The sequence below is a fragment of the Oryctolagus cuniculus genome, chromosome 4, assembly GCF_051225735.1.
Source record: "Oryctolagus cuniculus isolate XC-2025 breed Fujian yellow rabbit chromosome 4, ASM5122573v1, whole genome shotgun sequence".
Classification (NCBI taxonomy): domain Eukaryota; kingdom Metazoa; phylum Chordata; class Mammalia; order Lagomorpha; family Leporidae; genus Oryctolagus; species Oryctolagus cuniculus.
This window is the reverse complement of record NC_142870.1, coordinates 139882060-139899479: the sequence shown is the minus strand read 5'-3', so window position 1 is coordinate 139899479 and position 17420 is coordinate 139882060. Positions and strand designations below refer to the sequence as shown.

The following is a 17420-nucleotide window of genomic DNA, read 5'->3' as shown; positions in this document are numbered from 1 at the left end:
CCCCTGCACCCACATGGGAGAACAGGAAGAAGCTCCTGGCTCCTGGCTTTGGATCGGCACAGCGCCGGCTGTGGCGGCCATCTGGGGAGTGAACCAACGGAAGGAAGACCTTTCTCTCAGTCTCTCTCTCTCTCACTGTCTATAACTCTGTCAAAAAAAAAAAAAAAACAAAAAAACTTGAGGTTTTTTTTTTCTTTTTTTTTTCAGTTTTATTAGACATACTGAAGTATAGTAACTGTAACTGCACCCTACTGCAGAATCATGAGTGAAAGAAAGTTTTGGTATCTAGACAATTTTGGTTACAAAAGAAACTGAAGTTTACAATTATTCAAGAACTTAAAATAAATTTTGAGCTAAAATCGTGTGCTTGTGCCTAAGTTTGGCAAAAGCTTTCAGTTCCTCGGTTTCCCCTGGGTGATCTCACTCAGTTAACTGAGAGAACTGCTGGAACCAAAATCCAAGCCACTTGAAAAGTTTTTGTTTTTCATAAACACAACTGAGTGCCAAGAATTGTCCCTGGACAGTGTCAGGCTCCTATTGCCAAGAGCTGAGATCTAACGCCAAACACTTGTGAGAAACTGTTTGGGCTTGGTTTGGCTCACTTCTGCTAACTGGGGAAATCTGGAGTAACTGGCTGTTTGCAGCCTATTTAAATAAGTCCTTTTGAGTTAAAAAAAAAAAAACATATATTCTGCTGCTGAACTTAGCTGATTAGTTTAGTCTAAATAGCTGACTTCTGTTTCCGACTCTTAGGCTTCCCGGGATGCCAGTGGAGCCGCTCTCCACCCCGTCCAGGCGGGCTGCCTGGTTACTGACTGTGACGTGCTCATTCATGGATCTTCACCTTGTTTCAGCACCAGAGGCTGACGCATTCTCTCTTGTAACAGCTTTGAAAAATTTTATTTATTTATTTATTTAATTTGAAAGACAGAGATACCGAGAGGAGAGAGAGAGAAATCTTACATCCACTGGCTCACTCCCCAAATGGTTGCAACTGCCGGGGCAGGACCAGGCCAAGACCAGGAGCCAGGAGCTTCTTCCGGGTCTCCTGTGTGGGTGCATTTGGGCCGTCCTCTGCAGCTTTCCCAGGCACATTAGCAGGCAGCTGGCTGATGCTGCAGGCGGAGGTCTTCAGTGGCAGGGTCTTACCTACTTGAGCCATCATCACCTGCTGCCTCTCAGGTTCCACATGATTAAGAAGCTGGACTCGGGGCCAGCGCCGTGGCTCACTTGGTTAATCCTCCACCTGTGGCACGGGCATCCCATATGGGCACCGGGTTCTAGTCCCAGTTACTCCTCTTCTAGTCCAGCTCTCTGCTGTGGCCCAGGAGGGCAGTGGAGGATGGCCCAAGTGTTTGGGCTCCTGCATCCGCATGGGAGACCAGGAGGAAGCACCTGGTTCCTGGCTTTGGGGCTTTGGATAGGCGCAGGGCTGGCCGTAGCGGCCATTTGGGGAGTAAACCAACAGAAGGAAGACCTTTCTCCCTCTCTCACTGTCTATAACTCTACCTGTCAAAAAAAAAAAAAAAAAAAAAAAAGCTGGACTCAAACCCAGATACTACAACATGGGACGGGGGCACCTTAACCATTAGGCCAAACCCCTCCAACTAAATATATACATGCACCCACTTCGCCACACCCTCACCAACTCAGAGGGCATTCTTAACCTTTGACAGTTTGATAGGTGAAAAGGTTTATTTTTTGTAAAAGGTCAAGTTTTTGATTAATTTACCTTTTTCAGTATACTGGATGTTTGGCTGTAGAGAAATTCTGACTTTCAGTAAAATATGTTAATTTAATCCTTTCACTTAAAAATTTTAAATTCTGTATTATGGTTAGAAGGGCCTTCCTCATTCCTAAATTATAAAACCACTGCATTTATTCCTTCTAATACTTTTATGGCTCTAGCTTTTATGTTTAAATTTTTGCTCTTTCTGGAATTTAGTTTTGTGCAAGCTAAGAAATTGAAATCTGAGGGGGCTGGTGCTGTGGTGCAGCGGGTTAACGCCCTGGCCTGAAGCACCGGCATCCCATATGGGCACCGGTCAGTCTCGGCTGCTCCTCTTCTAATCAGGCTCTCTGCTGTGGCCTGGGAAAGCAGTAGGAGATGGCCCAGGTCCTTGGGCCCCTGCACCCACGTGGGAGACCCGGAAGAAGTTCCTGGCTCCTGGCTTCGGATCAGCACAGCTCCAATTGTAGCCAACTGTAGCCAATTGGGAATCAACCAGCGGATGGAAGACCTCTCTCTCTCTCCCCCCTCCTTCCCTCCCTCCCTCTCTCTCTCTCTCTCTCCTCTCTCTCTGTGTAACTCTGACTTTCAAATAAATAAATCTTTTTTAAAAAAAGAAAAGAAATTGAAATCTGAGGTTTCCTTTATCCTAATGCACAATCTCTTGCCCCAACATCATTTCTTAAGTAATCACCCTTTCTCCCATTGGCTTGAAATGCTACCTTTACAAATAACAAAAGTCTCATATATAATATATAAATGGAATAATTTATGAGCTTTAAGTTCTGCTTTGTTGACCTTTTTTCTTTTTTCTTTAGGAAACAGCCTGGTTAAGGTGGTTAAGGTGCTCATGTGCCACACTGGAGTTCTGGCTGTGGTTCCTGACTCGAGCTCTCCACTAACATAGACCTAAAGAAGCAGCGACAGATTTCCTGGCTTCCAGCTTTGGCCCTGGCCCAGCCTCAACAGCTATGGGCATTTGGGGAGTGAGCCAGCAGGTGAGACTGTATCTCAGTGCCTTCCAAAATCCATGTGTATTCTGTATCAACCACACCCTTCCTCTCTGCTGGATCACTCTCATCAGCACATACACAGACATCATCTCTTCTACCTTAGAAACAAGGAAACTTTTCTTGACCATGCGCAGCCCTCCAACTAGCAATTCCTTTCTGTGGTCATCTACAACAAGATTATTCACAAACAGCCCACACTGGCTGCTTCTACCTCTTCCACTTCTCAGTTTCTGGGCTCCTTTCCCCCCACAACTCCACCGAAACACCTCTTGTCAAGGTCATCCATATGTTGCCAAGTCCAGTGGTCAAATCTTAGCTCTCGGCTTCCTGTAACCTGCCAGCTACATAGGACTCTTAAAATCACAACCCCCTTCAAAACACTTTGCTCACTGGTCACCCAAACAACATTCTCCCTTGGCTCCTCCTGCGCATCCAGCTGTTCCTTCTCTCTCAGCATTCAGGAGCCTGAAGTTTGGTCCTCCGACTTCCCTGTCAATCCTTCCTTACTGGGTTGATCCCACCTAAAATTCATGACCCGAGGCAGGCACAAAAGTTCACATCCGTATTGGAGTGGTAAATCTCTCTCCTCCTGCCTTTCAAATAAAATTAAATAAATTTTAAAAATGTAAATCTCGGGGCAAGTGTTATGGCACTGTGGGTTAAGCCACCGCCTGCTATACAGGCATTCCATTTGGGCACCAGTTCAAGTCCTGGCTGCTCCACTTCCAATTCAGCTCCCTACTAATGCACTTGAGAAAGCAACAGAAGATGGCCCAAGTGTTTGGGCCCCAGGCTCCTGGATTTGACCTGGCCTAGCCCCAACCATCCCAGCCATTTGGGGAGTGAACCAGCAGATGGAAGATCTCTCCCTCTTTCTCTCTCCCTCACTGTATCTCTCTCTCTGTGTCTTTAACTATGCCTCTCAAAGAAATAAATAAATCTTTAAAAAAATGCACTGATGACTCCATACACATTTCTCTAGATTAAACCTCTCCTGGTACTTCAAATTCATATCCAGCTGTCTTCTCATATCTCCATTTTGATATCTTATACTCAAGCTTAACATATCTAAAACCTTTCATCTATTCATTTCAGTAAATGTCACCTCTATTCTAAATTATTCAGACCAAAAAAAAAAAAAAAAAGCCAAATCCTTTCTCTCATATCTGACATTCAATTCATCAACAAATCTATTTAGCAGGCCTTGAACACAGGCAAGCCTCACCACTCTGCTCCAGGCCATCACCTCTTGCTTGAATTATTGCAGTAACCTCCTGATTCATCTTCGGGTTTCTGCCCCTCCCACCCTGCTAACTCTATTTCACCAGACACACGTGGCTAATGAGCACTTAGCATGTGGTCAATGTGACTCAAGACCTAAATTTTAAATTTATTTAATTTTAATTAAGTTTTAAAACTAAGGTGGTATAAAATGTTTTAACACAACACTCTGTTTTGGTAGTATATACCTTATAGCACATCAACTGCTGAAAATTTAGCATCTAAACTGAGGGGTGCTTCATGTGTAAATTACGCATCACATTTTGTGTAAAAGATGTAAGCTATCTATTAATAATTTTTATTAATTACATGCTGGATGCTAATGTCTTGGATAAATATTTTGGTAAATGGATAATGTTTTGGATAAATGTTTGGGTTAAATAAAATATCATTAAAAATGAATTGATCTGTTTCTTTTTATTTTCAAAAATGTGGCTACTCATCATAAATGAGAGTGTCAATTGTTAAATCAACAACAGGAGTCACCATGCACTTGCTCCCATGTAGGACCTCTGTCCTTAATGAATTGTACTATGAGAATTAACGTAAAACTTGTCTTCAAACAGTACTTTATACTTTGTGTGTCTGTGTGGGTGCAAACTGTTGAAATGTTTACTTAGTATAGAGTTCATCTTCTGGAAATAAAGATAATTAAAAATGAATCTTAATGAAGAATGGGATGAGAGGGGCCAGCGCTGTGGTGTAGTGGGTAAAGCCACCACCTGCAGAGCCGGCATCCCATATGGGCACCGGTCCGAGTCCAGGCTGCTCCACTTCCGATCAAGCTCTCTGCTATGGCCTGGGAAAGCAGTAGAAGATGGTCAAAGTCCTTGGGCCCCTGCACCCATGTGGAGGACCTGGAAGAAGCTCCTGGCCCCTGGCTTTGGATCGGCACAGCTCCGGCCATTCCAGCCAAAGGGGAGTCAACCAGCGGATAGAAGACCCCTCTCTTTCTCTGCCTCTCCTTCTCTCTCTGTGTAACTCTGACTTTTAAATAAATAAATCTTTAAAAAAAAAAAAAAAAAGAATGGGATGGGATGGGAGAGGGAATAGAAGGTGGGACAGGAGTGGGGGTGGGAGGGCAGGTATGGGGGAAGAACCGCTATATTCTTAAAGCTATACCTATGAAATTTATATTTATTAAATAAAAGCTTTCAGAAAACATGCGGCTGCTAGGAGATTTAGAATTACGTAAGCAGCTCCTAGTATACTACTGAGCAGCACTGGTTCGTCCTGCACCAAGCAGTCAGAGCAGCACTTGGAAACCTCAAAGCGTTCCCTTGGCTTCGCACCCCCATCAACACAAAGCTCTGTGTCACCGGTGGCCTTCCTCTCTGACCTTGTCCTTTGTCAGTCCCCCACCCCAGCCCGCTCCACTCACCTACACTCACACAGGCCTCTTCCTGGAGGACTATGCCTTTCAAAGTTCCTCTGCCTGTAGCTTTCTTCCCCCGGAGACCTCAGGGCCTTAATTCCCTTCTCTGCCAAGTTTCCGCTCATCATCCCGGCAGAAGATGCCTGCCCACCTGCATCAGCTCCTCCTCATTCCTGGTGTTCACCCCAGCCCTTCTCCCTGTATAGCAACTTACAGACTCACAGGTACTTGCCTGTGTGACTACTATGACTCAGAGCCCCTCACAACAGAAGTCCTGCAAATTCAGGGGCTTTGTCATTTCATTCGCCGCTGTCTCCCAGCACCCAGCACAGTGCACATCGAGCAGAGCTGAATAAATGCTGGTCGGATGAATGAAGCAACGACTGTATGAACGCCTGCATGTAACCACACAGCACAAACTCCTGAGACACAACCACGCCATGAAAACGAAGTCCCTTCCCATCCCCAACAACCACCATTTCCTTCCCTAGTGACAACTCCAGTGCCAGTTTTGATAAACTTCCAGAAATACAAAAACATATATGCAAAAATAACATTTCTCTTTATACATATTTATCGGTTTCCATGGTTTTTTTTTGGGGGGGGGGCCACTAAGAACACTGTATTCTACCTTAGGTATTTTTTCCTTATCTGTATCATGTAATGTTACCTCACTATTATTGTTAGCAGTGCAGTATTCCTTTTTTATGGCTCCAGCAGTTTATCTGTTAAGCCCTTTAGTAACAGAAAAGCCTTCAGTGTTAAAAACACTGGGCCAATGACTACGCACATGACTTTACACCCACTAACTGTCCCATCTGGTTGCACCAATTTCCCTTCCCTTTAGAAATGCATTACAGCACCCATTGCCACATATCCTCACCAACCCAGTGAGTTACTAAATGCTATTTTTTTTAATGTTTATGCTTTCAAAAAGTATAGCACTTCACTTTGGTTTTAATATGTTGTTACTAGGCCAGCTTGGGGAGTAGCAGGTTAAGCCACTGCTTGCAACAGCAGCATCCACATGGGCACTAGTTTGTGTTCTGGCTGTTCTACTTCTCACCAGCTCTTCTATGTGTTATTATTAGTAGGATGTTCATACTGTTAGCTACATCTTTTTCTTAAAAGTCATCTGAATCTTTCCTGAGAATTATGTCCACCGTTTTACTGGTTGTTGGTAATTTAAAAAAAATTTTTTTTAATGTGTTCACTTTGGAGGCATAGAGGAGAAAGACCAGGAAAAAGAGAGAGTGCTCCCCAGATGCCAGAACAGGAACCCAATCACTTGAGCCATCACCTGCTGCTTCCCAGGGCCTGCATTAGCTGGAAGCTGGAGTCAGGAGCCCAGTATCAAACCCATGTATTCCACTGTGGGATATGGGTGTCTTAACTGATAGGCCAAATGCCCACCCCAGTAGTGATATTTTTATTGGTAGAATCTCTTTAAATATTTAAGGAATATGATCATTCTTTTGATATACCTGTGGCAAATACTTTTCCCAAATAAATATATCTTAAGAAAAACAAAAAGAAAAAAAAAAGAAAAAGTACTGGGTGCTTTTTTCCTTTCTGTACTACCCTTTTAACTATTGATTAGTAACTATTATAAAAGACTATCAACAGTTTCAAATACAGTACTACAGAGGTCAAGTCACAACAGGTCATTTTTGGAAAGGGAAATTATTTTTTAAAGATTTACCATATCTATTTGAAAGGCAAGGAAAGGAGAGGGGAGGGGAGGGGAGGAGAGGGGAGGGGAGGGGAGGAGGGTCTTCCACTACCTTCCCAGACCCATTAGCAGGGAACTGGAGCATAAGGGAAACAGCAGGGACCTGAGTGCTCATATGGGACGCTGATGTTACAGGTGGGGGGCTTAATCCTCTGTACCACAATGTCAGCCCTTTGTTTTGCACAAAAAAAAGATCCCACAATTTTTTTTTAAAGGTATTTATTTTCATCTACTTGAAAGGAGGAGAGAGAGAAAGAGAGAGAGAGATCTCCCTCCACTGGTTCATTCCTCACCTTCCCACAACAGCCCAGGCCAGGCCAGGCCAAAGCCAGGAACTCCATCCAGGTTTCTCATGTGTGTGGTAGGGGCCCAAGTACTTGGTCCACTATCATTTGCCTCCCAGGCACATTAGTTGAAAGCCGGATTGCAAGCATAGTAGCTGGGACTTGAACAGGCACTACAACATGGTATGTAGGTGACCTAAGCAGTGGCTTAACCTGTCACACTGCATTGCCCACCCTGAGATTATATCATCTTAAGACCATATTCTTTATTTTAGCTGGTCAGACATCTACAAAGCGATGTAAGTCAGTAAAAACAGGCAGACCAGTGAGAAGGGATATAAATAGCTCAGGGGCTATCTATCACTTTTATTTGAAAAGAAACCCAAGCCCTGTAGGTCAACAGTGCTATCTTCATAAATGAATCACATACCAATAACTCACAATTAATTTGAGAGCACAGCATATCCAACTGGAACTATCCACCCTGTGAGATCAACATATCCTTGTGTAATGTGCACCTGCAGAGTGGGGAGCAAAGGTAAGGACATAAGCATGGTTGCTACTCTGACTTCCTTCATTTTTATGTTTGAACATATGCAGATATCTTCTTTCTTAAAAAACAGTTCCCATTCTATTTAACAAGCATGGCTATAAAGTACATTAACAACTCACCCACTTTACCACCACTGTTATGTTCCATTTGAGAGCATTTATACTCAATCATATTCACTTAAGATCAACTCCAAAGGCAGTCACCATTATTAAACTTTCTTAACATTTATTTTGTATTTATTTGAAAGCCAGAGTCACAGAGAGAAGGAGAGGGACAGAGAAAGATTCTCCATTAATTATTCACTCCCCAAATGACCACAAGGGCCAGGGCTGGGCCAGGTCAAAGTCAGGATCCAGGAGCTTCCTCCAGGTCTCCCACCTGGGTGCGGGGGCCCACGCACTTGGGCCATCTTCAGCCGCTTTCCCAGGCACATTAGCAGGGAGCAGCCAGGTCTTGAACTGGCACCCATATGGGATGCTGGCATTGCAGGTGGCAGCTGAACCTGCTGCACCACAGCGCTGGCCCCATTACTAAACCTTTTAACTGAGCGATTACACCATCACTGTAAGTACGCTAGCTGAGAAGGCAAGAGTTTAAAGTACAACGGTTGACATACCCTCTGAAATCTCCTCTCTGTAACTGGTTCCAAAACAGAATCAAGCACCCCTGGGTGCACTGGTAAGCACACAAGATGCACAGGATTCCTACATGTCACAGACCCGAAGCGTGGTCTCCATGTTTTTGCAGCCGTGAGAGTCAGAACACAGAACTTTTGGGATTTCCCCATTAGAGCACGTACCCAGAATCTTTCCACGAGCCAACGACAGGTCCTTGCAAGGGCCGTAATAAGCACAATCCTGAGTGGTTCAATGAACCTTACACTTGTAAGTGAGGCTTCCCTAGAAGATCACATCTGCTCTCCTGGCTCTGATCAGAATTTTTACTTGGTGGACACCTTTCAAATGACTAGCTAGCTCCTTTCTCTGGCCTCTGGAACCATAAGTATCCTGGACTCTACAGTTTGAAAGGAGAAAAAACAAACATCGCTTCTCCATCTTCCCACATGCCAGATGTAAGCAGTACTTCCTCATTTCTTTTTTTTTTTTTTTTTTTAATTTTTTGACAGGCAGAGTGGACAGTGAGAGAGAGAGACAGAGAGAAAGGTCTTCCTTTGCCGTTGGTTCACCCTCCAATGGCCGTTGCAGCCGGCGCACCGCGATGATCTGATGGCAGGAGCCAGGTGCTTCTCCTGGTCTCCCATGCGGGTGCAGGGCCCGAGTACTTGGGCCATCCTCCACTGCACTTCCCTGGCCACAGCAGAGAGCTGGCCTGGAAGAGGGGCAACCGGGACAGAATCCGGCGCCCCGACTGGGACTAGAACCCGGTGTGCCGGCGCCACAAGGCGGAGGATTAGCCTAGTGAGCCGCGGCGCCAGCCTTCCTCATTTCTTAAGCAAATGCCTTGATTCAGTCTCTGCTAACTGCAATATTCTTTCTTTAAGATGTACTTATTTATTTGAAAGGCAGAGTTACAGAGAGAGAAGGAGAGGCAAAGAGAGAGAGAGGTCTACCAACCGCTGGTTCACTCCCAAATAGGCTGCAACGACCAGAGTTGTGCCAATCCAAAGCTAGGAGCCAGGAGCTTCCTCCAGGTCTTCTCATCTGGGTGCAGGGGCCCAAGGACTTGGGCCATCTTCTACTGCTTTCCCAGGCCATAGCAGAGAGCTGAATCGGAAGTGGAGCAGCCAGGACTAGAACCGGCGCCCATATGGGATGCTGGCACTGCAGGCAGCAGCTTTACTTGCTACACCACAGTGCCAGCCCCAACTGCACTATTCTAACTGGTTTCATTTAGTTAATGAAATCTCAAAGCTAAATAAAAAAATCTCAGAAATAATGTGGTCCCTGCTCACTAGGTCTCTTACATGGCCATTGCCTTTCAGTATTTTTAAATTATCTACCCCAAAACATCTGTTTTAGCCACAGGATTGATCTTACTGTCCTTTCCCTGGCTTCTTTATCTTAAATATGCGATTTTTGATCTTTTTTATGTTAACCTTCTTTAATCAAGAAACCTTTTTAAGTCTTAAATCTTCCCCTTTCTCTTCTACCTGCTTAACTAAAATTTCCTATTTTGGGCAATGCATTTTGTGCTGAATAACTGAGTAAGTTTACTACATACCATTCAGCGAGGTTCCTCCAGCCCATCACAGCGGCTCTCCCCAAATGCGCTTGGGTTATGAGATGTGAAGCGATAGGGAGGTCCTCTTGCTCACTCCACTGGACACACCCAAAGAATCAGAAACTACGTGGGTGGCCGGCTCAATAGGCTAATCTTCCACCTAGCATCGGCACACCGGGTTGCCCCTCTTCCAGGCCAGCTCTCTGCTGTGGCCAGGGAAGGCAGTGGAGGATGGCCCAAGTGCTTGGGCCCTGCACCCCATGGGAGACCAGAAGAAGCACCTGGCTCCTGCCTTCAGATCAGCACGGTGCGCTGGCCGCAGCGCCAGCCGTGGCGGCCATTGGAGGGTGAACCAACGGCAAAAGAAGACCTTTCTCTCACTATCCACTCTGCCTGTCAAAAAAGAAAGAAAGAAAGAAAGAAAGAAAGGAAGGAAGGAAGGAAGGAAGGAAGGAAGGAAGGAAGGAAGGAAGGAAGGAAGGAAGGAAGGAAGGAAGGAAGGAAGGAAGGAAGGAAGAAAGAAACTACGTGGGTAACTGTGCCTCTAACAAGTGCTTCACGTGATTCTTACCGTTAGCCAAGGCTGAGAAAGAACGACTGCTTCAAGTTCCCCTCTTCCGTTTGTCCGAATTAAAGAGTGTAAGCAGACTCTATTCCATTGAGCTTAAATTTATTTTCATTTTGAAAAAGAGAAAAGACTGGGTAACCCTTATTTCTTTAGTTTCTTGTTCTTAAATGTTGTATTTGTGCAATGGTTTATCTTTATTTTCAACCACCACTTTTAGCAACATCACCACAGCCAATACCCCGCCAGATGGCACACAGACATTGTTTACAGGCCTAGTAAAAGAGAATGAGTAGAAAGCAGCACAGTTTATCTCCTACCAACAGCCACTGAATGGCTAGAGCAGATCAAGACAGCTGGGTGCAACCACAGGGATCATAATTTGTGAATATTAAAATACCCAGGAGTGCTTAATTGGAAACCATTCTCACAACCCCTCTGAATTGGTAGCCATTGTCAACAAATCATTTTGAATTTACAGTTAAGTAAGGTCTTTTTCTAGCATTTATAAAAAATGACAATAAATACAGGCAGATCTTGAATTAAAAAGCTGGATTCTTAACAATGAATTTGCAATTTTAAGACACAAACAAAAAAAACAAGGACTACCTATGAATTACAGTTTCAAAGAAGCTCTTTTCCTTGGCAAATAAAAAAGGAAATAATTGGATTCCATAATACCATGTGAATTAACTCATCCAAAGCTGCGAGTTACTGATGTCCTCTCTCCCTCTCCCTCCCTGGATAGGCAGAGAGACACCCAGACAGACACAGAGAGGTCTTCCATCCACTGGTTCACTCCCCCAAATGCCCACAATGGCCAGGACTGGGCTGAGACTGAAGCCAGGAGTTGAGAACCCAATTCTGGGTCTCCTATGTAGGTGGGAGGAACCCAATTACTTGAGCCAACACTGCCATCCGTCAGGGTCCACAGCAGCAGACGCTGGAGTCAGAAGCTGGAAGAGGGTAGGGTATTGGACCAGACACTGATATGGAATGTGGATGCCTAGGCCAAATGCCTGCCCCACTTGGGGGCTACTATTGAAGAGCAGGACATCTAATCAGGCCTGCGCTGTGGTTCAATAGGCTAATCCGCCACCTGAGGTGCCCGCACACAGGATTCTAGTCCTGGTTGGGGTGCCGGGTTCTGTCCCGGTTGCCCCTCTTCCAGGCCAGCTCTCTGCTGTGGCCAGGGAGTGCAGTGGAGGATGGCCCAAATGCTTGGGCCCTGCACCCCATGGGAGACCAGGAGAAGCACCTGGCTCCTGGCTTCGGATCAGCGTGGTGCGCCGGCCGCAGCGCGCTGGCCGCAGTGGCCATTGGAGGGTGAACCAACGGCAAAAAGGAAGACCTCTCTCTCTCTCTCTCTCTCTCTCTCACTTTCCACTCTGCCTGTCAAAAAATAAAAAATAAATAAAAAATAAAAAAAAAGTTAGACATCAGTGTCAACAAAGCCCTGTTGTATTCATTCAAAGACTTCTTCAAACCTACTGGGTCTACTTTACACACAGTAAGTGCTCAGTTACTGATCTCTTGGTCAGAGATATAGTCAATGGGGTTGCCAAATTTTCACCAATGAGCAGACCAAAAAACCAATGTTCCATAATCATGGCCTGTAGCTTTGAGGTTCTATCATCTAAAAATCCTTTGAAAATACTAGTCCTTCGAAACTTGGTGAAAACTATGTTATTACACAATAGGTTCCTGGGTCTATTCCCAAAATACAGTGAACTCAGAATATACCCAAAGCACTGTGATCACACCGCTTCATTCGTTCTGAAGCCGTAGAAATGGTTTTCTTTTCAGAAAAATACAGGCGCCAGGCAAATCTTCCCTCTTACACCCACCCCGAAGGTGGGAAATTCTTAGGTAGCTATTAGCTATTTCTAATCACATCTACATGTAAGGCAGAGAGAACATTTAAATCAACCGCTGTGGGGATTCTGACTTGGGGAACAATGAACAGGTAAGGCTAATTTCCTCAGGACCTCAGTTTTGGGCTACAGGGGATATGATGGAAGAACCCCAGGTACCTTGCTCCTGAAGTCTTTTGTCAGTATATATTTTGTTTTCTTTTTTAAAGATTTATTTATTTATTTGAAAGTCAGAGTTACACAGAGAAAGGAGAGGCAGAGAGAGAGAGGGAGAGGGAGTCTTCCATCCGATGGTTCACTCCCCAATTGGCCACAACGGCCAGAGCTGCACCAATCTAAGCCAGGAGCCAGGAGCCTCCTCCGGGTCTCCCACGTGGGTGTAGGAGCCCACGGACTTGGGCCATCTTCCACTGCTTTCTCAGGCCATAGCAAAGAGCTGGATTGGAAGTGCAGCAGCAGGGTCTTGAACTGGCGCCCATCTGGGATGCTGGTGCTTCAGGCCAGTGCATTAACCCACTGCGCCACAGCGCTGGCCCCTTGTTTTCTTTATTTATTTGAAAGGCAGAGTTGCAGAGAGAGGGAGCGATGGACTTCATCCACTGGCTGCTCAACTCCCCAAATACCTGTAACTGCCTGGGTGGGGCCAGACAGCCCATTCAGGCCTCCCATGTGGGTGGCAAGAACTCAAGTACCTGAGCCTCCCAGCTGTATCAGCAGGAAACAAGAACAGCTAGGACTCAAACCAGGCACTCCCAAGTATGGGATGCAGGCATCTCAAGCTGAAGCTCAGTCTGCTCCATCACAACATCCACCCCTCAATCTGTATTTTTAAAGAGTGAAGTCAATTGGGGATGGAAGTGTTTCTTAGAAATTAAGGCTAATTATGGAATTACCTCTAGATGACAGCTGAACTAGGACTTTCTTTCCCAGACACTACCAATGAATTTCACACATAAATGCGCAGTATAATAGAAACTGGTTTATCACACAGTATATATACACTACAATAAAAACCAATATGATTTTCTCTACCATAATTTGAACACGCACTCAATAATTCCATGATAAATTACATTTACAGCAATAGTGGGAATTCATCTTCAAATAATTCAACTGATTTGCTCTTAACTTCTTAATTTGGAAGGTTAACAGTCTCAACTATATTTGTGTTGCTACTACTTATGCTGTTTTCCTGAAGTAACTTCTTATCATGTTTACATTTATCATCTTTAGTGACACATTTTTGATAACTACCATCTATGATGCTATCACAGTTACATATCTTATGGGGTCACCAACTTTTTTGAAGGCTATCTAGTCCATCAAAATTCACATACTTTGGTCAAAATTGCAAAAGTTCTCTAGGCAAATCTAAATTCCATTTTTAAACCCCAGTTAAGTTATTTTACTTATCTTACTTATCTTAGAGGGAGAAAAAAACACCTTAATACTAAAGGCTACTGTTCCTTAAAACTGCAAGATGTATATAGGTCAATTTTAGAATCATATCTTCATTTTAATTAAAACATTGATCTGATAAACTCCAAATTCTCTAAATTAGGTCATAATTCTTTGAATAAAAGAAAATCCTCAGGGAAGCCTACAGACCCTAAGCTAAGAGAAATTTTAAATAATCTCCTTGAATGTTGCTAACATTTCCAGTCTTCTCCTTAGATCAAATATTCAGAAAACTATATAATATTTGATCCATACACAAATTGTAAATTTCAGCTCAAGGAATTTTTTTAGCTATTTTAAGTCACTACTGATTTTACAGTGTAGGGTATGGCAAAATTTAATAGGTGCCTAGAAGATGAAAGATCGGATGCTCAGCACTGGTGTTTCCAGAACTAACTTTAAGAAGAACATTAAGTTGTTAAGTGTATAAATGTGCATTATATGGGAGCAAGGAACTTCTCTTTTGATTTACTTGTAAAGGAAAGGTTTAGAGTTTACTGAATATAAATCCCACAACTTCAAAAATATTGTTTTAATTTGACTACTTTCATTCCATGCATGTTACTCTTTCAAACTCTTTCCTCCTTACTCCTTCCAACACATTAAAAAAAAAAAAAAAGGATCCCCTCTTCCCAGTAGCAACCAATCTAGGCTTATTATCATTCTTTACTGAGGCAAACTGAGACACATCATTTCAATTACACCAGAAATCTTTCTCCCACATTCTTAATGCAAAGCTCTCTGTAAGTCTAATGCTTCTCAGAGAAGATAAAATGATTTCTCAACTTAGGCAACTGATGTTTCATATTTCAATTTCATTTTAAGCCCTTCTACCTATTGTGTAATTCCAAACTTCTGCAACCTAAGTTATTTCCTACATATTTTTATGGCTTAAGTTAAAAAAAAAATTCTATATGATTCAGTGATCCATTTTTTTTCCAAAGCTTTAAGTGCACTAAAATTAACTTTCCAACATTTTGATTAATTGCACACAATTTTCGAAGATCTTCTAAAAGGACTCTTTAAAACCTATGGTACTCCACATTGATTCTCAAATTCTGAATATAAAAGATTAAATTTTAAATGACTTCTGTTTGTCCCCTGATTAAGTCAGATTTATGACCCCTCTCCCTGTGGTAGCTGCTGAGTTTTGAATGAGGCAACCTCAATTGTAACCGAAGAAACATCTGTTGCTTTTTTCCTTCAGGAGGGCTTTCCTGGCTGAAAGAAAGGCTCTCCGCCTGACCTCCCACTCCCCTCCCCACCCACCCCTAAAGTTCCTTGAAACTTTTCAGTAACTGGATTAAAGTTCTACAGTATCTGTTAAAATACCATAGTTTATCTACCAGTGTTCACTTCCTTGTTAAAATTCAAAGGATGACCAAATGCTACATACATTTAAAAAAAAAAAACACACACACACACACAAGACATGTGGTTGGTGGGATATAAACTGTTACTAAAAAGCGGGCTTCAAGGGTATACTTGAAATGATCAATACAATCGAGTTGTCACACACATTCCAGGCTCACTAAGAACTGCTTAGGGGTAAGATTTTCTTCCCAGTATCCAGACTCATATAGCATCTTGTATGCTCTACTTTCTTTGCCAATCCAAGGCTAACATAATGGCAGTCACTACCCCAAGAGGCAGACACCAAATGGTGCCACCCACACTCTCACACTGTGCCTCATAATAAACCCTAAAGCAGTGGAATGCACCGGCCCCTTTATGAGCAAACAATGCCTGAGCTTCATTAGAATACAGCTGACATTTTCAAAGCACAAATACTTTTAAGAAAAATGTACTAGGAACAAAAAGGGAATGGACCAGCTATAAAAGCTGAAATATTTTTCAAGTGTCAGGTTGATTTACAAAGATCCCGAGGCAGCATTTCTTGCTGTTGACAATTTAAAAGTTTTTGTAAATGAGAAAAAATGTTTGGTTAAGGGCAAAGCTTATTTTATTAACTGTTGTTGGGGGGAAAAAATGAAAGTAAAAACTACCCTTTGAATTGCTTTCACAAGTAATAAGCATGGAGTACCTTTAAAATTATTAATATCCTCGCGGCTTCTTCAGTTCTTGAATAGAACTGGGCTCCAGAAGTATTTCCACATTTTAATTCATTTATGTAAGTCACTGAGTGATAAAATAAGCCAACTCTCCCCTCCCCCCCACCCCAACCCCCATGCCCTGTAGTTTTTCTGTCTGCAACAAGCAAGGGCGTCTTGAAATCAGCCCGTTCCTGGCTGTTTATCAATTTAACATTGCTGCTGTTTCAAGACTATAAAATAAACACCGCGCAAAAACTCACCCAGCAGTAGGAAACAAACTGATCTCTCTTACCTGGTCTAAGGAAGCATGCCTCCCACTGCAGTACCAACAACACTCCACAGTCTTTGTTACCATTCAGTGGAAACTTGAGACTGTGTCAGACAGAAGCAATCGAGCTCAGAAAAGCTCAATTTAAAATACTTCTCAGTAAAACTAAAAAGATGCTCAAGAAAACTGTTCGGCTAACTGGCTTTCAGAGGACATATGAATACTGTCAAATGTAACAGAGATATGAGAAAAGAAGCTGCAAGCGTAGGTCTTAAGAGACCAGGGGGCTCTTCTGTATAGAACTTTGCTTTCTTACTAAATTAATAGATTTTTTAAGTTAGAAAAACAAAAATGCTTAAAGTGAAAACAGTGACATGATAAAATGCTCAAATCCAAGCTAACATTTTTCTAAATATCATTTGAATTTTTAACTAGCTTAAAAATAAGATTAAACTTACTCGTGAAACCTGCACAATTCGAATTATACATGTCAGGGTACTGGCTGGCTCCAAAGAAGTCACAAAGCAGACCTCAGTGCATCTTGAAAGCAGAGCAAAAGCGCCTTGAGTTCCAGGGGGAAAAAAAGAAGAAACTCTTGAAAAACTGGTCGGGCTTTTTGAACCTGTAATAACTGTCCAGGCGCTTGTGGGAGGAAAAACAGTTGTGGTCCTGCCCCCTGAGATAGGCGGCTATGCTTCAATGCCAGAGTGAATGACAGGCCCATTTCTGATATCAACAAAGAGCAGCTTAGTTGGGCTTTATTTTTTCCCCCCACTTTCCCACATAGTCCGACATACGAAGAATCTGCAGGTTAGTCCCTTTATATCTAGGGTTAAGTACCTTTCTCCAATTTCTCAAGGGGGGACCCAATTATGTTGTCCTAGTTTTTTAAATGATTAATTAAAAATGCATACCTAATCATCTTGCTCAGTTTTCCTAGGCAGGAAGCTGAACAAAACATGACCTCTTAAGTTCCTTTCCAAATCTATTCTTTGCAATATCAAGTTACCATATGACTAATTATCAATATTAATATGTTTTTCCTGCATCCTG

General features: G+C 43.1%; 1 protein-coding gene across 47 annotated transcripts in view; it reads right to left on the bottom strand.

Moving 5' to 3' along the window:
* Window positions 1-17420, bottom strand: part of TFDP2 (transcription factor Dp-2) — a 188252-nt gene that overhangs the window by 49792 nt on the left and 121040 nt on the right. For 10 of the 47 annotated variants that reach the window (XM_008266270.5, XM_070072706.2, XM_089331114.1 and 7 more), the window contains one exon: window positions 7856-7932. The exons of 18 other annotated variants lie outside the window; for them this stretch is intronic. In XM_008266270.5, the coding sequence (XP_008264492.3) occupies window positions 7856-7877 (22 nt within the window). In that variant the 5' untranslated portion in view covers window positions 7878-7932. Of the gene's footprint in view, window positions 1-7844; window positions 7933-16391; window positions 16514-16825; window positions 16936-17420 lie in introns of those variants that run through there. 19 more of the 47 variants (XM_070072710.2, XM_070072709.2, XM_070072716.2 and 16 more) reach the window with 10 other exon arrangements.